The 22,356-nt window shown below is 41.8% G+C and overlaps 1 protein-coding gene across 2 annotated transcripts in view; it reads right to left on the bottom strand.

Annotated features, from left to right (window-relative positions):
- ppp3cca (protein phosphatase 3, catalytic subunit, gamma isozyme, a) overlaps nucleotides 1-22,356 on the bottom strand; it is a 48,228-nt gene that overhangs the window by 13,507 nt on the left and 12,365 nt on the right. For both annotated transcript variants that reach the window (XM_079870893.1, XM_079870892.1), the window contains exons 3-6: nucleotides 20,815-20,939; nucleotides 8,410-8,521; nucleotides 863-1,008; nucleotides 627-766 (exon numbers count right to left, since the gene is read on the bottom strand). In XM_079870893.1, the coding sequence (XP_079727019.1) occupies nucleotides 627-766; nucleotides 863-1,008; nucleotides 8,410-8,521; nucleotides 20,815-20,939 (523 nt within the window). The remainder of the gene's footprint in view (nucleotides 1-626; nucleotides 767-862; nucleotides 1,009-8,409; nucleotides 8,522-20,814; nucleotides 20,940-22,356) is intronic.

Raw genomic sequence — 22,356 nt, 5'->3', positions numbered from 1 at the left:
CTGACTCTCTTGTTCGATCTCGTTGATCAAAATGAACAAAAGACAGAGCGCACGAGAACGAGCGTGAGCTCATCCTGTGTCAGAACCGAAACGAATCTAGACAGATGTGCCGGGATCCAAACACCACGCCCCGCACTTGTAACAAGGCATACAGGCAAGAGAACGCTCGAAGCCGCGCGCCCACACAAAGACATGACAAAACAGGAGTGTCAGAGCTCTGTCACAAAACCAAGAAATAAACTAGACAGAAGTGACAGAACCCTGACACTTTTCAATTGGCTTTGACTTAAAACTATACAAATAGATCAGAAAACAATAATTAATGTTTAAAACTATTATAATCTAACAAATAAAATAAACATGAACTATTTCAATATTTATTGTGTGAAAATGTAAAAAAAAATACTAATTATAATTTAAATATTTTATATAACTAAATTATAATTTACATAATATATTAAATTGAATTATAATTTATAACAAATAATTTGTGTGAAAAAAAGGAAAGAAAAGTCAAGGTAAATATCACTTGAATATTTTTATTGCGAGTCATGTTTAATAAAGCTGTAAATTATATTTATATAAATCCGGGAGATATGACCCAATGAACAGCTTTGCTCCAGTACCTGAAAAAATAGGAGCAGCCTCTGACTGAGTTGTGGTTAAAATGCTCTGCCGTCTTCTCACTGCCGTAGTCCTCTCCCGGGTCGGCCCATATCAAATCACACATAGGACCAAATGCTGGGGGCTCCTTAAACCTGTCTAACTGCATAACACAGCGCAAAGACAAAGGAGGAGGCATGAACACATCTTGATTTTCAATAAAAAGGCTTTAAGGAAAAGGACATAAACAGATGCTTACTTTCCTAATGTCATCTAAGCAGTTGATTTCTGGTGAGAGGCCACCGTGAACGCAGAGAAACTGCTGGTTTAGAAGAGCTGCAAGAGGCAAGCAGTCAAAGGCCTCCATACATGCGTCATAAACCCTCTCGGAATACTTTATTTTACCTGTAAGAGGACAAAGACAGGAAAGTACGAATGTATTAAAGTTTGGTGCACTGAAGTCAAGAAATCACTCGTTCAATAACATTTTTATCAAAGGCTGACCTTGGCATTTGAACTATTATACAGAAAACCATAAGTGTCATTTATGATGGGTGGGACATGTCTTTTTGCCATGGCCGTTTCTGTCCCCAACACTTTATTAAATAACCTTCGACAAGGATATATTGAAAACTGTCTAATAAGGAGTGTGAGTATTTGAGTTGACAGTGCTAAAATTCACTAGTTTTTGATTCAGCTCAAAAGAAAAATGATTCAATTTGATTTTTAGCAACACTTTACAATAAGGTCTTATTTGTTAAGATTGGTATGTGTATTAACTAGCATGAACTAAAAATGAGCAATACATTTGTTACAGTATTTTAGTCTTTGTTGATAAAAATACAGTTCATTGTTCATGTAGTTCACGAATGTTAACTAAATACAACTTTTGATTTTAATATTGTATTAGTAAATGTTGAAATTAATTAACTAAGATTAATTGATGCTGTAGAAATATTGTTTATTCTTAGTTCAATAAAGTAGTTAACTAATGTTAACTAACGAAACCTTACTGTAAAGTGTTACTCGATGTTCATACACAGCTTAATTTAAATAAATGTAGCCTACATGTATAAAATTCTTCAAAAACTTCCCAAAATATATCTTAGGCAGACATTTTTTTTTTACAAGCCATGTTTATTGCACCAAAAATACATTGGCTACTTGAGGTTAATATGATTTTTTTTTGTTTTTATGTTTTTGAATACTGAAAAACACTAATACATTTGAACCATGTGTTTTATGTAAATTTAAATTTTAAAATGTAATTTTTTACTGTGATGGCTCAATCATTTTATTTTTTATTTTTAGCAATGTTAAAAACAGTTGTACCATTTAATATTTTTATGGAAACCACAAACATGTTTCCCACATTTTTTTCAGGATTGATGAATAGAAAGTTCAAAAGAACAGCATTTATTTGACATATAAATGTTTTGTAAGATTTACCGTCACTTTTGATCAATTTCATGCATCCTTGCTGAATAAAAGTATTAATCATACTGACCCCAAACACCATGAGATGGCAGGGGTAATTTAAAACGTATTCCAGATTTCCAGTATATTATTCACAAAAAAATATATTAATGAATTTATCAATTTAAATTCTAGTCGATTTGATCCCTTAAATGGACAGAAAGAATGACTGCTCCCTCAAATCAAAAAGTGCAATGAGAACTTAACTATGTCGAAAACTAGCAACTTCCTGCGCTGCTGAAATTGACATTTCTCAATGTTATTATTAACAATTCAGTTTTGACACTGGCCTTACAGATCTGATCTTTAAATCAATACATACACTAAACAGTAAAAGAGTAAAACAGTAAAAGTCATCATCATCAAGGTCATGTTAGATTTTTTTGTGCATAATAATATTTCGTGATGACAACCAGCACATCTTTACGCAGTCATACAGTAATAACTACACCTAAAGCGACAAAACCTGCCACCAAGCAGACACAAAAGCAGCAGGGACTATTCGATTAAATTCAAATGAGCCTAATTAGTGCAATGCGAATACTTAATTCAGCTGCTGATTAAGCTTATTAATACTTCAGTATCTGAACTGAAGTAGTCTCATTAGTCTTGTCTTGGTTTCCACTAAATACAGCTGGGTTATTCACCAAACCGAATTACACATTCGCTCTGCGAAAGAGATCTCATCGAGAGCACTTGGGCTTCCACTAAACATTCTACCATGAAACCGCCTCCATCTTTGTTATGCAGAGCACAATAGCCTCAAAGCTATTGTATGAGCTTAATAGCAAACAGTGTTCATTTCAAGCACAATAGACTACCACTGACCCATAGAAAACCAAAACCAGGGATTTAATCAGATGTTCAAAGGAAACTTCATTTAAATTCCATTTGGATTCAAGAAGCAAAAATGTAATACAGTATAATATACTATTAATCGCTGGCGCTAGTATACTATCAAAGATTATATACATGGCCGGCATTCACTTGTGAAAAAAGTAATGTGTGTTTCTTGTAGAGTACTTCTATTAAAAGTATATTTTAAATAAGAACCGTACTTGCAGATAATATAATATTAATGAAATAAAAGGCCACGTATGTGTACTTAGTAATGTCACATTAAAAGTTATACTTTAAAGTATATTCTAAATGATTATTCTTTAAGTCATGCTTTAAATTATACTTATTTTGATGTGTTGACTCACATACTAAAGCACAGGCAAAGTACTTGATTAAGTTCAACTGTAGTGTGCTATTCAATGATGTATTTTAAAATGTAACTTCATCATTTCAAATTTGTAATTTAAATACATGACATACAGAACATACAGATAAGTGTCATTAGAACTGACATTTAAGCATATTTTAGTTTACCATAAATTTACCAAAAACGAACTCTCTATTTGTGTAGTGAACGTCTTTCAAGCACACTCAATTTGTAGCCATTCCTGTGAAACAGTCTGTAATTTACCAATTACAAACCTACAGTATAAACAAAACAAAAAAGGGAATGCTAGCTAATGCTAGCACTTTAGCTTATATATTACAAGTGACAGGTGTTTCAAAATTAAATAAAAAAATGTAGTTGCTTCTATGACATAAAGGGAAGAAGAGCATGAACACTTCAGGTGTCAACAGCAGATATTAAGTCCAGGTTGGTCATGTGATCTAACACTGGCTTTAGGAGACCTGTAATAACCTCCTGGCACATGGGTTCTGGCTCAGTAGATGCAAACCCAGGCCAACCGTATCAGACGGAGAGAGAAGGAATCCCTGTGTAGAAATATCCTTTCGGATAACAAATATGTCTCTGTATTTGGAAGCAACTGGAGCGTGAATAAGCCCAACCCTAAAAAGAAGCTAAACAGCTCCTTGCGTCTCTATTTGAGATCTTGGCTGGTCATGCTGCATTGAACTAAGGTTTTAAATAAATTATTGTAAACAAATGCTAATGAGAGGCTTCACAATGAAAATACATTACTATCTCATAAATTAGGAGAGGTAATGCTGCGTATAGTGTACAACGGCTCATCGGGTTTGTCTCTTTGTGAGCCAGATGAGCTCTAGCCACTTCACTATCTAGCATACTAATAACTCACACCTGGACACTTTCTGGCACCAGACACTGAGCTCTACAAACCTAACTCTAATAGAGCTGTCTACTAGCTTATTTTCTCAGAGGGACAAAGTGCTGTTTGCAGAAAACAGAGCACGTAAAGCCTGTAAAACAAAGACAGCAGTTCTTTATGAACCGCCACAGAGCAGTCTTAAAAAGGTGCTATAGATCTTAGTCAGAGTAGAGACCAATTTCAGACAGTGAAGGACACAAGTCTGTTTTGTCTTAAGGCTCGATCACACAAATGGATTTTTTTGCACGAGATGCTGCAAAAGACACAAGACACGAGTGCAACGTTCATTCTAATTTAATGTATGCCCTGGGTGTTTCTGAGTAAAGTGGTAAAGTAAATAAAAAGTATTTTTCAAAAACAATTGCAATTTTTTTTCATTAAATGTCAAGACATGCTAAATTTGATCCAAAACAGTCAGCAATGGTGTCAGCAGGCAGTGACAATATTGTGTGACTCTGGCATGCTGGGAGATTGATACAGTAAATATGTTCCAGCCAAACATGATGTAATAATACATTTCACTGTGCGAGCAGCTGCCTTGTGTAGTTTTAACCCATATTAATTGAAAAATAAGTAATTGCTATTTTGCTAGAGTGGTTCTCTGAAGCAACAAGACAAATGAGACCCGACTGGCTCTCCAATTCCAACTCCAACAAAACCACACTGATGTGATGTTAGCCATAGGCAAAGCAGTTAAAGGAAGTTATAGTAACCACTAGGGGTGTAACGATTCGTTTTAACGACGATTCGATTCGTATCACGATTCGTGGTTGTCGATATGATTCAAGGACGATATTGGTTCATTTAGAACGATACGATCCGAAACGATTCAGCAGGGACGGACTGGAGCTAAAAAACAGCCCTGGACTTTCTCCCAAATAGGCCCATAATCCGGCCATTCGCCTCTAGCCGTGTGCGACAGACACTAGCCAGGATGTCCTGATACTATGCCACAATACTGTAGCCTATCAGACAAAGTATTCACAGCAAGTAACATCTCAAAACCAATGATGATAATTGGGGTTGTGTTTATTAATGAAGCCTCAGCCTTCAAATAAAGGCAAAGAATGTACAATGCCATAAAATGCAAATAATGAAATGTCACTGGCTACAGAACCCCCAAATTACACAAACTTGTAATTATAAAACATAAGTTATATACCAGGGGTCTCCAACCTTTTTGTGTGCGAGGGCTACCTAAAGGGATAAAATAATAGAAGGGATTTTTGTTTGTTATACTCAAATATTTATTATACATATAACATGGTGGTGCTTTTTTACTTCACATCATCATATGCGAAATAATAAAATATCTTGATATTCTGGTTCAGATTTACAAGCGTTTAAAAAAAAAATCAACAATTCCTGAAAAATTATGAAAATATTTATTGATTTTTTTGTTGATTTTCTATAAACCTATTGTATGTGTTATCAAAAACAGTAGCCCAAACATTTAGTATAAATATAAATGCAAAAATAAATAAATAAACTGCCATAACTTCTTAACAAAAACATTAGCCTACGGCATTACATTTAATAGCCTATATAGGCCTATATGACTATATTAATATAACAGCATTTTTAATATGAATATATACAGGCACATTACTGCCAAAAAAAGTTTGTTTTACTACAGTTAATTCATAATTTGTGGAGTGAAATGTCTTCTAACTGGTTTGTTCTTGGAACAATGTTTCGCCTGTTTTTTGTATCAGCGCTGTTTAAGCTGGCTTTTAACAAGCTTAACTCACAATGTCATCTGTGGGTTTATAAGAGAAATAGAGAATTCTGCGCTGAATTGAACTGGTTCTCAGTGGATCGCACAGCTCTGTGTAATAATGTTCGCGTGATCGAGATCAGCTTTGGCCGCGATCGCTGTTTATTGGGCCGAGCTGATAATGCTCTGCGCTGCTCAGATCAAACAAGTTTTGTTCCGCTTTTTGAGCGTTTGCCATTTGATGTTTCTCATACGCAACACAAATGACAGCGCATAATCAAAGAGAGTTGGGTAATTTTGTAGAGGCAAAAGTGCAAATTGAAAAGTTTAGTTGAAAAGGTCGCAAAATTATACCATTTAGTCGAAGTCTGGAGCCCCGATTTACAGTGGATCGCTATTGGCAAGTTGGGGCTATTTATAGAATGTGTTTAGCAAGCAACTCACAGGCACCACGTTGGAGACCACTGCTATACTATAACTTAACTATTCAAATATAATGTAAGCAAATTTAAAAGTGCCGTATAGGTAGCGTAAGCCTTATAAAACTAACTTTCTGTCTGTGGCTATAGGCCGACTCTTCTTCCTCAGTTGTTGTTTTTTTTACACGTAGCGTATAAGTGATCATATTAGTGCTGTTGGCTGTTCATATTGCTTTATTACACTTTTTCTTGTGCCGACGACCCTCGGTTGGACGGCCGTTCTGGACTTTTCCAGAACGCACAGATTGTCAGTCAGTCCCTGCGATTCAGTGACTTTTTAGCCAAAAATTCTTGTAAGGGAATCAGGTATCAAATAATTATGGATATAAACAAACAAGTAAACAACAATTAATGTCAAATGCATTCACATTTTATTTGAATAAAGTAGGACTGCACGATTATGACAAAAATTATAATTGTCGATTATTCCCTTGAAATTGTAATTGTGATTATTAATTACGATTATCACAACATTGAATGATGTTTTGAATAGTTTGGCCATGGGACCCACATTTCCCCATTTTCCCCACCTTTTTAGGAATTATATAGGCCTATTATAATACATTTGTTTACACAAAAAATGTTGACAAGTTCTGTCCCCCTTTACTTAACTTTACCCCTTTACGTTTGCGCTTTAGTGAAGTGATACAGCGCGCGCCGGCGCATTTGCGCGTGCAATTAAAGAGTGCACGATGACAGGACATGAAATTTCGTTTTTCTGAGGTGAGAGACTTTATTTCGTTACAAATTATGAAAATAATGATGGAATAATGACACGGACATATAGCCTGACAACATCATCTGACCGCAGATACTGAATCTGGACAACACGTTTTTTTTTTCTAATTTAAAACGTAACGATGTTGCATGCTTGTAGTTTATTTTGTGCTTTATATATAGTGAAGCGATATAGGCCTACAGCTCGCTTCGCCGCATTTGCGCGCTACTGCAGTATAGCAGCTGAGAGGACAGGAAAGTCCGTTTTTCTGAGGTGAGAGACTTTGCGCTGCTTGTTGTCTTTGCGCTGTTGCTGGCGCGTCGAGCATGGCGATGACGTCACAGATAGGCAGACTGAATCGAGTAACGTTTAACGCCTTTATCATTAAAAAAACATCCATATAAAGTCTGACATGCTTAAATCCAATGCGTTATTTCCTAGTATCGATACAATCGATTCATTACCTTTTAAAACGATGTTAGATCGATATATGTCGTCCGGAAGGCCAACTTGCCGAGCACAGATCGATGTAGTTGGATCATAGGAATATAAATCGATACATCGATGTAGCTGATGAATCGTTACACCCCTAGTAACCACTAGCCGTCGGCACCATATATTATATATATATATATATATATATTTATATTTATATATATATATTTATATATTTATATATATATATATTTATATATATATATATATATATATATATATATATATATATATATATATATATATATATACACACATATATATATATATATACACACACACACACACACATACACACACACATCAAGTAAATATGCTTTTTAAAATGCTGCAGTATGGGGTCCCTTCTAATAAGTAAAAAAAAATCACAGGGATAGTTTACCCAAAATTTTTAATTCTGTCAACATTTACTCACCCTCAAGTTGTTCCAAACCTGTATGAGTTTCTTTCATCTGTTAAACCAAAAAAGAAGGTATTTTGTAGAATGTTGGTAACAAACAGTTGATGGTAGCCATCGACTGCCTTAGTATTTATTTTCCATACTTTTGGGTGAGTGAATGATGACAGAATTTTCATTTTTTTGGTGAACTATCCCTGTAACTGCAGGAGTAATGTTATACTGTTTGCAAGGAAAATGAAAATTCTAACTGGTGACAGCTGGCTGAAAATGCAGCTTTTCAGACATCAAAGTGGGAACATCGGTGAAAGTGAGGAAAAGGCTTGCGGACGGTTCGAGCCAACACATCACTTAGCTCTCAGCACCCCTAGACGGCACATTCCCACAGCACTCACATTCCTGTTTGAAGGTGAAGTATTCTGTGAGGTGCCGACACTCGTGGTTGCCTCTGAGGAGAAAGAGGGTGTTGGTGTGGTTGATCTTCAATGTCCACAGGAACAGCACACACTAAAGACAGATAGAAAAAGAGATAGAGACATTTATAATCCCGAAGATACTTGACTATTAAATGTCAGCTGGAATAGTTATGCGAGGAAAATTAAGGTGAAAACCGGATGTCTTTTACATTAATAAACTTGGGAAAACATCCCTTTATTGATGCCTACAATAAAATGTGAGGCCTCTTCATTCAAATAAAGGTGCAAAGGAAAATCTTGAATCATTATCATTGCATTTAAGGCAATCTGATTGCTTGAGTGTTTTCAATGCCCAATGGCATGATTATGGCACAATCAGTGTCCTGCAGAAGGACTGCAAAGGTGGGAGTGAGTGGTCACATGGTAATTATTCCCAGTGATACTTTATTCTAAACAACAGGTTTGTTTGGTTCATTTTACACATCTAAAATTCACACTTAAGTATAGACTGTTTGTCAGCCGACAACACAAAACCTTGGCAATGCAGTGCGTTCGAGTGAGATGCCTGATCTTCTGTACAGTACAGAGTACATGCACACAATCTTTATAGCCTAATTAAAATGATTAAAATGTATTTATCGTCTACACCCCCTCCACATTTCATTTGCATGCAAAATCCCAGACACCACTCAACGTGGGAAGAACAGGACACCAAGGTAACCAAGGACGACAGGTGTGCATTTAAATGACATGTGAAATAATAGACACGGAGGAGGGTGCGAGCGGGGGGTGCGAGAGCCGGGACCGGAGCCTACGCAAGAGGAATAATGAGCTGAAAATTGCAGGTAATAGTGGCCATGTGAGGAGGACCTGAACGAAGGCTATTATTGCTGAATGGCAGATGACACAGAGGGGAATCTGTTTTTTCCCTAAAGTTGACATGCCGCTTCAGGCTATCGCCTGGTTTAATAACTGGGATGGATCAGGATGGTCAACTGGTCAACAAGATGGTCGATTAGTTTACTTAATTGTTAAAATTTTTTGTTTTAGCTTTAATGTTTTGTGATGTGGAGTTATAAAGGAGAGGAATTCACAGAATTCAGAGATATATACTTTTAGCACGGTAAACCATATGAGATGGTTTTACAACCATCACGTTTTTTAACAAACTCATCACCATAAAAAAAAAAAAAAAAAAGGGCATTTCTGTCAGACTGTCAAACTGTCTGCTGTGAGAGACATGGGGTCAATAATAATAGTTTCACTGCATTAAAAAGGGCAATATTATAGATTTACATAAATATTCATTTCAATATGCACAATAATAATAATAATAATAATAATAATAATAATAATAATAATAATAATAATGTTAATACATTGATATATCAATATGAATATTGATATTAACATTACTATATTAACATTAACATATTAGAATTCTCATATCAGTGTGAATATTGACAATTAAAATAATAACTATTTAATATCAAATTAAACTTTTGTTGGCCATATAATGATATATGATATAACTGCTTGGAATGATGGAATGGAAATGGAAGGATGAAAAAAAATGATTGTACAGTATGTTAAGAACAATATAAAGAAGAGTTTCCTAAAGAATGCCATCAATGGCTGAGACAACTAGAGAAAGCATATCTAGAGGTTTAGAAAACTCATCGACATGTCAAATATGGAAATATGGAGATTTTTCACATCCCTTTTTAATAAGTGGGTCTCTCCCAGACAAGACAAAAGGGCAGAGAGCTTTGTGCCAGACAAGTGGAGACTGAACAGTGTGATGGTGAGGCTGCTCACACCAAGACCTTCCACGTGTGTGTGTGTGTGTGTGTGTGTGTGTGTGTGTGTGTGTGTGTGTGTGTGTGTGTGTGTGTGTGGTGGCTGGTCATGGTGGTGGGAGGCTGGGGATGCATTAATAATAGACGGATCTCGGATCAAAGGAAATAGCCCACCATAATGGAAGAGAAAGATGATGACAGGCTAAATGAACAGGATTGCTCATACTTTTATGAGCAATTCTGAGCCCATTTTAGCACAGATATATAACTAGAGAGAACATATCCTGAGCATCGAGATAAATGTAAAGGCTTTATATCGTTAGCACAACAAATAATGACACGTCAAAAATTATGAGAGGCAAAGAATATGTATACACTAGCGTTCAAAAGTTTGGGATCAGTAAAACAATTTTTTTTAAAAGGAAGCATTAAATTGATATAAAGTGACAGTAAAGACATTTATAAAATTACAAAAGATTTTCATTTCAAATAAATGCTATTCGTTTCAACTTCATATTCATCAAAGAATCCTGAAAAAAAAAAATATCAGGGTTTCAACAAAAACGTTAAGCAGCAAAATAAGAAATATTTCTTATTAGAAATGTTCTCTTTCTTCGTCAAATCAACATTAGAATGATGTCTGAAGGATCATGTGAATAGCATAATGGCTGCTGATAAATCAGCTTTGCCATCACAGGAATTACAAAAAAAACTGTTATTTTAAATTGCAATAATTTTTCACAATATGCTTTTACTGTATATTGTATTATTTTATACTGCTTTGGTGAGCATAAGAGACTTAAAAGCTGAGCCCAAACTTTAAACAGGAGTTTATTCAAATGAGTCTTCAAAAGTCCTGACTCCTTTGAATAAAGTTCAACTTTATTTTCACTAGCGGTTTTTCACTAGCGGTAGCTATCGCTCATGTCACTGGAAATCACCAAATTTCACTGAAAATTAACAACTGCATGCAAGTCACAGTGTGTGAGCGACCCTTGGGAATGTCAAGTTAATGAACTCTTCACAGGATCAAAGTGTGAGGCGTCAGTAACATCAGTCATTCAGCGGAGAATCGCGACAAGCAGAGCGGTCCACGCTTTAATGCTCTATGACTCATCTCTTATGAAAGGGTACAGTGTCTGACAGGTTATCAAATAGCTCCACTCAGACAGTGACACGTCCAAATGAGACAGACTGTGAAAGAGAGGCCATTTAACCACACAGCTTAACAAGGTCTCTGATACTTTTGTTCTGTATTCGAAATCATTCACAGCTCCTGCACTCACCAAACCTAATCAAAGTCACGAAAAGCAGAGGCTTGAGTAAACTGGAAGATTCAAAGTGGACCGTTTTACATTACGCAATGCGACTTCGGTTAGCTAACTCAGGGCTCCAGACTAACTTTTTTTATTAGGAGCGCTGTAGCCCCTGACTTAAAATTTTAGGAGCACAAGCAGAAAATTTAGGGGCGCACCTTAAATCATCTTACAATGCAATTATTCACATTTTCCCCCAAAATAACTGTATTACTGACAAATGCTTTGATAATAAATAGCCTTAACGTACAGAAAGTATGGTGCAGTTTTATTTTAAGATCACAGGCTCCAGACTAACATTTGAGGGCAGCGGCACTAAGTTCTACAGAAAGTATTTGGTAGCACTGTGGGATGACAAAGCACTGAGCTTAATTTGAGGTGTATAGATAAAGTTAACTTTAATTATTATCATTCATAATGTCTTAATAATTCAAAAGCAAAATGAGTGACAAAATAGATATTAGGGAGTGAAAATAGCCAATAAGCGTCCTCTGCAGCTATGTTTACAATAGTAATTTAATATTTTTTTCTTTTCTTTTTTTAAATAAGTGTGAGTTTTCCTACTTCTTGAAACTTTTAGTTTTATAAATAGGGACAATCTTTAAAGGATGAACAAAAAATGTTTTGGTCAACACATTAAAAATAACATTTAAATATGATATTATAGTTTTGAAGTGCTGGAAAAAGATGTGTAGGCTACTGTTATAAACACAATATACCATAGTTACAGTAAGTGGTGTTACTACATTAAATCCATGGTGAATGTTGCTGATCTGTGGACCTAAAGCCTTCTATAACTTGTTCGTTCATGGCACATGTTTCTCCTGGTTTCCACGTCAGCGCTGTTTGATCTGATATGGTTTATGACAGAGAATTCTGCGTCAAATCTGAATGTTTCTCACTGGATCTCGCAGCAATGTTATTAATTCTGTCGCGAACTCAATGGTTCCCTATCAAGGCTACGGAACTCGACATTACGGATGTCGTATATGGGAACTCCTCTCATCCTTCACTTCTGCTGAAATCTTATAGGCTAACGCCAGCAGAGCTGGCCAATTGACGCAAATATGCAAATACTGAAACACCGTTGCAGTTATAATGCAAGTGCAGCGTCAATTCCCTTCAGAATCTCTCTCTTCACGCTCAAATCGTGTGCTAGAAAGCTGATACTTCAAAATACTGGAATATATTCGCCGTCGTCGAAGTTGCGTCGGAGATACTTACACTGTCTCCTGCATCCGATGGCAGCTACCTGTAACCTGTGCTCGGCCCCCATCGCCCCCACCGACACGCACCTGTTTTGCATCGCGTGCTTGGGGCTGGCCCATGCCGAGTCAGCCCTCGGGGACGGAGGGTCCTGCGACCTCTGCGCGGACATGCCCCTCCGAGTCCTCAGAGCCAGGAGGGAGGAAGCTCGCGCAATAGCGGGGATTGGGCCTACCGCCGCCTCCGAGCCGCTGGTAGCCCCCCCCAACCGCGGAGTCGAGGTCCGCTCCCCGGTGAGCTTCCCCGACCCCACCTTTCAACCCCCACGCGACGTCGCCGACTTCATTTCCTTCGGGGTGAGTGAGGAGGACGACTCCATGTCGCTGTCGGCCTCCGAGATCGACTGGGGTGCGGAGCAGGCCGCGCCCGGGGCCGCGGGGCAGGACTCCCCGGCGGACCTACAGGACGAGCTCTTTCGTGTCCTCTCGAAGGCCGTCGAGGAACTGGACCTCGAGTGGAAAGCTCCTGATGAACCATCAAAGAGCAAGCTGGATTCGTGGTTCCTGCAATCGAGCCGCCGCCAGGCCGCTTCGAAGAGAGGAACACCGTTTTTCCCCGACGTGCATGAGCACGTGGTGAAGTCGTGGGCGGCCCCGCAATCGGCGCGCACCCTCACTTCCACCCAGGCCATGTTTGCCCCCGTGGACGATGCGGGGGACCACGGTTACCTCAGCATCCCCCCCGTCGAGGAGACCGTCGCCGCTCACCTCTGCCCGTCGGCTCCCGCCCTGGGCTCGGACCGCAGCCTGCCGTCCCGAGCCTGCAGATTTACGGCCCACCAGGCTAACAAGGCCTTCGGTGCCGCGGGGGAGGCGGTATCCGCGCTGCATGCCATGGCCCTTCTCCAAGTGCTACAGGCAAAGCAGCTGAAGTCTCTGGATGGCGCCGCCTCTATTGACGCTGACGCCATCCGGGATCTCCGTTCGGCCACGGACCTCGCGCTCCTGGCCACGAAGCGCTCGGCCCAGGCGATCGGCCGCTCTATGGGCTTCCTCGTGGTCCTCCACAGACATCTGTGGCTCACTTTGTCGGACGTACAGGAAGCCGACAGGAAGACGCTCCTGAATGCGCCCATTTCCCCTGCAGGCCTGTTCGGTGACGCGATGGAGAAAGTCACCGAGCGTTACTCGGAGACGCAAAAGAAGGCCAAGGCTATGAGCCACGTTATTCCCCGGAGAGCGCCGCCGCCGCCGCCGCCTCAGCCGCGCTCACGTTCGTCCTCAGCCTCAGGCCGCCAACCACAGGCTGCGGCCAGGAGACAAACAGCGCCTCGCCCGGGACAGGACGCCCGTAGGGGCCGTAGCGGTCAGTGGCAGGAGGCGGGTAACAGGAGGACGCAGAGGAGCCCGCGCAGGAAGCCCACCGCGTCGCCTGCGAGGCCCAAGCAGTCTTCCTGACCGCTCGGGCAAGAGGAGGAGAAAGCGCCAGTTCGGCCCCGCGTCCAAGCGGCGCGCTCTAATGCACTTGGTCCCTCGGAGTTCTGCGAGCGACGCGTGCAGTTGTGTTGTGAATGTAAATGTAAACAATGCTGTTGCAATAAAACAAATCACTACTTCACAAACAGAGCTTTTTTCTCCTCTTGCACCACACACTGTGTTACTCGCCCTGCCTTCGAGCAGCGCAGAGCCACGGTCAATAGCTACCCCCAGCACTCACACAGCGGCCATGACCGCAGCGGCGATGACCGCAGGTTTAGATCAGCCCACGCTCAGTCGTTTTCAGGCAGCATGGGAAGCTATTCCGGGCATTTCACCGTGGGTGTTGAATATAATTCGGCGCGGGTACACGCTTCAGTTCAAACGCAGACCACCCCGCTTCCGCGGCGTAATTCAGTCATTAACTTTGCCCCAAAACGCTCATGTGCTGAGGCAGGAAGTGTGCAGCTTGCTCGAAAAGAAGGCTATAGAACCAGTTCCCCCGAGCGAGCGGGACAGCGGGTTCTACAGCCGCTACTTCGTCGTGCCGAAGAAGGGAGGGGGTCTCCGTCCCATTCTGGATCTGAGACCTGTCAACAGAGCGCTTCACAAGCGCGCCTTCAGGATGACAACACTGAAACAAATCCTGGCGCAAATTCGCCCCGGGGATTGGTTCGCTTCAGTGGATTTAAAGGACGCTTATTTTCATATTCAGATAGTGAAGCGTCACAGACGATTCCTGAGGTTTGCGTTCGAGGATTCGGCGTACCAATATACGGTGCTTCCGTTTGGACTGGCCCTAGCCCCCCGAACGTTTTCGAAATGTGTAGACGCGGCACTTTCACCCCTCAGATCGAGCGGAATGCGCGTCTTGAACTATCTGGACGACTGGCTAGTTCTCGCTCAGTCGAGAGAAACGCTGATCAGCCACGTGAATGCCCTCCTTCGACACTTAGAGATGCTTGGTTTGAGGGTGAACGTCCAAAAAAGTGTGCTCACACCGAGCCAGACGACAACATTCCTGGGAGTGTGCTTGGATTCGGTGAGAATGAGAGCGCGCCTCTCCCCCGAGCGAGCGGAGGCTCTGAGCTCTTCTCTCGGTCTCTTCAGACCGGGCAGGCTCGTCCCACTGAAAGAGTTTCAGAGGCTACTGGGACGGATGGCAGCGGCATCTTCGGTATGTCATCTGGGGCTGCTGCATATGAGACCGCTTCAACTCTGGCTGAAAGCGCGCGTTCCCCCGAGTGCGTGGTATTCTGGCCACAAGCGCGTCATGGTCACCGGCGGATGCGCCCGTGCCCTGGTTCCTTGGAGGAACCCGGATCTCTTCAGCGCAGGTGTCCCTATGGGCTTAGTGACACGGCGAGTGGAGGTCCTGACGGACGCTTCATCCACCGGATGGGGAGCGGTCTGCTTAGGCAAGCCCGCCTCGGGTCGGTGGTCAGAGAAGCAGACGGAGTGGCACATAAATCGCTTGGAGCTAGAAGCGGTCGCTCTAGCTCTCAGAGCCTTCCGGTCTCAGCTGGAGCAGCAGCATGTGTTGATTCGGACCGACAACACTTCTGTGGTCTCGTACATAAATCGCCAGGGCGGTGTACATTCCAAAGCCCTATTCAGGCAGGCGGAATCCCTTCTGCTATGGGCGGACCGGTTTTTCCTCTCGGTGAGAGCGGCGCACATCCCCGGTGTTCTAAATCGCGGGGCGGATATGCTCTCGAGAAAAGGGATTCCCCAAGGGGAGTGGAGGCTTCACCCCGGGACGGTTCAGCTGATATGGAATCGTTTTGGCAGGGCGGAGGTCGACCTCTTTGCGACGAGCGAGAACACGCACTGTCAGATGTTCTTCTCGCTGTCCCGTTCCCCTCGGGAGGTGGACGCGCTGACTGCACGATGGCCGAGAGTCTGTCTCTATGCTTTTCCTCCGGTGAAAGTTTTGCCCATGGTGTTGTGCAAAATCAGGGAGGAGAAGGCGGCGGTGACTCTGGTAGCCCCGAACTGGCCGAATCAGCCCTGGTTCGCGGATTTGATAGAGTTACTAGCAGGGCAGCCATGGGAGATTCCGCTCAGGAAGGACCTTCTGTCTCAGGCGGGCGGAACGATTTGGCATCCCAGCCCCGGGCTGTGGAGCCTCCACGTGTGGCCGCTGCAGGGTCGCTGAGCGAGCGGGACGCGCTGCATTCGCGAGTTTTGAATACTATCGCAGAGGCGCGAGCTCCGTCCACCAGGCGTTTGTATGCTCTGAAGTGGGGTGTATTCTCTAAATGGTGTCAGGATGTCGGTTTAGACCCAGCGGACTGTTCTGTGTCGGATATTCTACGCTTCCTTCAGTATAGGATGGATGAAGGGAGCCTACCATCCACTCTGAAGGTATACGTGGCCGCTATTGCCGCGTTTCACCCCCCTGTTGACGGACAGTCTATCGGTAGACATGCGTCGGTGACACGGTTCCTCAGGGGAGCTAGGAGATTGTGCCCTGCTCGGCCGCCTTCTGTGCCGCCGTGGGACTTAGCTTTGGTCTTGGAGGCTTTGTCACGACCGCCTTTCGAGCCCCTTGCCGCGATTGCCATTAAGGAGCTATCGCTAAAAACGGCTCTGCTTCTCGCTCTCGCCTCGGCGAAACGGGTCGGGGATTTACAGGCTTTCTCTGTAAGTGAAGATTGTATTCGCTTTGGACCGGGAAACTGTAATGTTATTCTCAGACCGAGGCCGGGTTACGTTCCTAAGTCGCTCAATACCCCGTTCAGAGCGCAGATCGTTTCTCTGCCTGCCCTGTCCGCTGAGCCATCAACCTCTCAGGGTTCGGATGCTCAGAGTGCTATTTGCCCAGTCAGAACGCTCCGAGAATACATTTCTCGCTCGGCCGCGTTTCGACAATCGGACCAGCTGTTTGTGTGCTTTGGTGGATGCAACAAGGGACGGGGGGTCTCTAAACAGAGGCTTGCTCACTGGATTGTGGACGCTATTGTTTTGGCTTATGATTGTCTGGGACAGGAATGTCCCCTGAACATCAAGGCTCATTCGACTAGGGCGATTGCCTCCTCGTGGGCTTGGACTAAGGGTATGTCTATTCAGGATTTATGTCTTGCGGCTGGCTGGTCTTCTCAGAACACGTTTGCCAGATTTTACAAGTTGGATTTGCCCTCTGTAGCGTCTCGAGTGCTTTCGGTGAGTTGATCATTTACACAGCATTAGAGAGCTGCTCTGCGCTTTGCTCATGAGTTGTTCTGTGTGCTATTGTGTGTTGTACTATTGTCACCGCTATGCGTTGGCTTTCTCTGTTGTTGTTGCCCTGTTGGTCTACAGTGCAACCTTCCCCCATTTATACTTCCCGGGATATGCAAATTCCGGTAGTGTTTTGTGAGCTTGTGATTGGTCCCTTTGGACCTATCGGAGGTTAGAGGTTCACTATTGGTCAATCTCGGCCTATCAGGCGCTTACATTCTGGGGGCGAGGTTTGTATTGGGTCTGTTTTCAGTGGTTTGCTGCCACGGCGGGATTCTATACAGTTCCCATATACGACATCCGTAATGTCGAGTTCCGTAGCCTTGATAGGGAACGTCTCCGGTTACTTTCGTAACCTCGGTTCCCTGAAAGGCAAGGAACGAGACATTACGCTCGCCGCCGTGTTCGCTATTGATTTAGCGTTTGTTCGATTCTGAAGGGAATTGACGCTGCACTTGCATTATAACTGCAACGGTGTTTCAGTATTTGCATATTTGCGTCAATTGGCCAGCTCTGCTGGCGTTAGCCTATAAGATTTCAGCAGAAGTGAAGGATGAGAGGAGTTCCCATATACGACATCCGTAATGTCTCGTTCCTTGCCTTTCAGGGAACCGAGGTTACGAAAGTAACCGGAGACGATTTCTTCACTGGATCTCCACGATGTAACTGTTTCGCGTGATCGCGATCGGCCCGCGACTGGCGAGAGAAGCTCTGCGCTGTCTATTATTGGTTCGAACTATTAAACGGTCTATGAAGTAGAAATGAGTAGCGCAGCGCAGTTTTTTTCATTTTATTTAATAACATGTCACGGAATACTCTGCTTGAGGCTGAGATGCGTTTTGTGTTTAAACTGCGAAGTGCCTGCAAACTTCTATTTCCCCGCAGTTCTGGGGTAGCGACTGCAACATTCGCAGCTCATGGAGTTCGTCACCTTACTTACAGTACCTCAACCAGCTGAATTTTCGTAGCCAGTCTTCCCGAAAATAGTGGGTTCAGGCCTTTATCATCATCCGACCGACTGTGTCTGTCCCATAGACTGTAAAAAAATAGGTCTGTCCGTGACATTGATATTTGTCTCCGTCTCCTTCCCACAGACGTTTAACTTACGCGCGCTCGCTTATCTCTAGGACCCTCCCCCTCCACACATTAGCCAGTTACAGTGGCCATTCCCTATTCTTCTCACACTCATTGGCCTGCTACACATTCCGGATTCTTTGACGCGCCCCTTCCACGTTTAACGTAAAAAAAAAAAAAAAAATTACTGGTCGCACATGTGCGACTGGATGTAAAATTCAGTCGCACATTCTCAAATTTTGGTCGCAAAATGCGACCATTTGGTCGCAGTCTGGAGCCCTGTAACTAGAATATCAGGGCTTCAGACTTTTTTTTCCTGCCGGTGCGACTACATTTTGTTAGAGGTCGTACTGGTTGCCCAACTGATAAGAGCTGCCATTTCTGTTGAATATGTGAAACGTCAAACTAAACGAAAGAGCGCTACTTGTTTAAGCTGCGCAGCACGGGACAGTTTATCAGCTTGGAACAATTACAGACAGAGCAACACGAGCTCAGAACAGGTTTACTCGCGGGCCGATCTCGAGCAAGCGGCACCGTCACAACAGCGTTTGAATTTGCCACAGAATTAATAACATCGCTGCGAGATCTAGTGAGAAGCATTCATATTCAGCACACAATTCTCTGTTATAAACCATATGGAGTATCAGATCAAACAGTGCCGACACCAGGAGACATTGTGCCATGAACAAACAAGTTATAGAAGGCTTTTCAGTCCACAAATCACCAACATTCACCATGGATTAAAAGTAGTAATGCAAACTGTAACCATGGTATTGTGGCAGAAACAGTTAAAGAAGTTTTAATATTATTCATTTCAGGGTTCTTGCAAACTTTTAAGAGTGAAATTCAAGAACTTTTTAAAGCGCTTCACACTTTTTTTCCAGCACTTTAAAGCTCTAAATATGATCCAATTTAAATGTTATTGTTAATGTGATGAACAACTTCAAAGACTGTCCCCATTTACAGCTACACTTCTATTGGTAGCTAAAAAGCATGACCAAATTAGCCTAGATAGTGAAAAAACGTGTAGAGGACGACTAGGGCTGGGTTTCGATTCAAATTTCAAGAATCGATTCGATTCCGATTCTCAAGATCTTGAATCGATTATCATTATTCGATTCGATTTGATCCGATCCGATCCGATCTTCGAGATTTAGATAATGGTTTTTGAAAAAAGCTATTTTTTCCAGCTGTTACCTGAATTACATGACTGTACTAGTTATGCAACATATTGATACTATTATTATAGACATTCAACTGCAAATTAATGGAATATTGGTGGTTGTAAAGAACAATCCCCCTTCCAGAGTGTTGATACAACTGCTTTCACAAACTTGCACTGGTGTAGACGACCGAGGACGCAGAGGTATATCAGCAGCAGTAGACCGATTATTTAGACGCGAACCTGATGTATTATTAAAAATGACATTAAGAATTTTCCAAAAAGCTGCTACAGTTCAGATGCAAATGCACCTTTATTTTTTATTTTAATGATCAACATTTAGAACACATTTGTTCTAAGCCAGTGCAAATGTAAACAGATTGTTGGTTACTGGCTTCACAGTAAACAGACAACGAGATGTGCGGATCGGCTATTATTTCAACCGCATCACAAAACTCATCCGTCCGCACCAACGTTTTTGACCAATTTTCAAAACAGCACCCGCCCGCCATCCGCTTAATGTATGCATATATTTTTTATATGATTGGTTAACCGCCCGCCACCCATCCGAAAATATAATTTTTCGTCACGTCATCCGCCCGATCCACGGTTTATCCGCGGAGTCCGCGGCTGTAACCGCCAACCGCGCATTTCTATCAGAATGTAAATAAAATTGGAACTCACAAAACCTTTAGAAAACCTTTGCTTTTGTCAAGCTCGTTCTCTGCATTGCTTCTGATTCTGAACCCGAAATGGTGCCAGATCCATAGACTGTGGCCAGATCGGAGCTTTGAGCGTTTCTGGAGTTTTCAAAGCAACCGCTTGCTTAACGTTACTGACGTTGTTTTAATGTCCTTCCACCTCGCGCGCATGCGTGAATTCAATGACGCGGAAAGTTAAAGTTCACGGGGAAAATCGATCCTCTGAGTTACGGATCGATCTTTAGAAATTAATATGAAAATCGATTCAGAATCGGTGAATCGATTTTTTCAACACAGCCCTAAGGACGACGTGTAGAACTCTGTGAATAAAAGGCATTCCAGTGAAAATCTGTGATACAATTTCTGCAGGTGCAGATTCTGTGTGAGCTTCTTATTCTAGATGATTTCAGTTCATTAACATGCACTCACCTCAATACTGAAGTATCCTCTGTCTACATAATCGCCCAGGAACAGATAGCGCGTGTTGTCAGGGGAACCACCAACTTCGAAGAGCTTCATGAGGTCGAAGAACTGTCCGTGAACATCACCACATACTACAGGTGAAAAGGAAGCAAAAACAAATGCTTGACATGGTACATGTTCAGTGAGCGATACATAACACCTGCCTCATTTTGAGTTCAATGGCAATGGTTAAAACAAAACAGAATAAGTTTTTCTGTATCACATCCAGGGGCGCCACTATCAATTTTGGGCCCTATGAAAGAATATGAGGTTGGGCCCCCTACCGCACCCATTCCGTTAATAAAATCGATCTCTGGGGCCCCCAAAAGTGCCTGGGCCCTTAGAATCGTCCTAACTTTTCCCCCCTTAGCGGCGCCCCTGATCACATCAAACACAAAAAAAAATGCCTTAGGAAAGTGTAGGACTGGATATAGAGAAAACACTTCACTTAAATCCATCCTACCTGCATAATCTAGCCAGCAACGGCCACATGTACAAGACTGCTCTGTCACTTAGCAACAACGACACTATATCTGAAAATACAGAGGCTGCATCCATTTATAAAACAGAATGTATCTAGACCCAGAGGGGTTTGTGACATCTATTAATTCGTGCTCAAAGATGGTAATATCTATAGAGGACAGATGAGCTCTAATTTATCTGCATTATGAAATATCATGGCATGATGCACACAACGTTTCCAAGAATGAAACCTTGAAGCACAACATCTTCATCAAGTAATTGAGTAAGTTTAATAGGCTCTGTTTGTCACTGATAAGGCTGAGCTGAATGTAAGATTACCCAGATGTGATACAGATAGTGATTCTACTGTGAAATCTGTACATTACCATTCCATCTATCTGTCAAATAAAAGCAGCAAAACCCATAACTAATTTCCTATTATGCATTTTCTCATTGATCAGAGTCACTAGGGATGGATCAAAGAGGTTGACTTGTTGTCTAACAACTGACTAGCCAATTAGTGAGCTTGACTAATTTATAAAGCCTAGATTTTCCATTTTTTTTGACATTTTTAGTGGCTTTGATTAGCGCACTCGTAAAATCATTGTGCGCAGTAAAAAGTTTAAATTCATCATTTTTAAACCAACATAGTTACAGTCATGCACATTTATTTTAAGGATACATCAATGCTGAAATTATGGGAAATTAGGAGAATTATTTTTATGTTATGGCCAATAACTGATAAATTACAAATAATATTTTTTCCCTGAACAATTGAAAATACAAAATAATAATAAAATAATAATAGTAAAGATAAAAAATAAAGTCAAGTTTAAAAAGTTTTTAAAGGGCATGGCAGCATTATAATGTAGCCTACAAATATTATCAGTGTTTTTAAAGATTAATTAACTTGAAGTGAGCGTTAGATGACAACAAAGGTAACCTATATGCCAAATAGGGGTAACGAGCATGCATAATTTAATATAAAATATTGGCTGTACCGATAAATTTAACTCTTTCCCTGCCATTGACGAGTTAACATTTATG

The sequence above is a fragment of the Squalius cephalus genome (genome assembly GCF_949319135.1).
Source record: "Squalius cephalus genome assembly, chromosome: 5".
Lineage (NCBI taxonomy): Eukaryota > Metazoa > Chordata > Actinopteri > Cypriniformes > Leuciscidae > Squalius > Squalius cephalus.
Note: the sequence above shows the minus strand (reverse complement) of the source record. Positions and strands in the feature narration are given on the sequence as shown.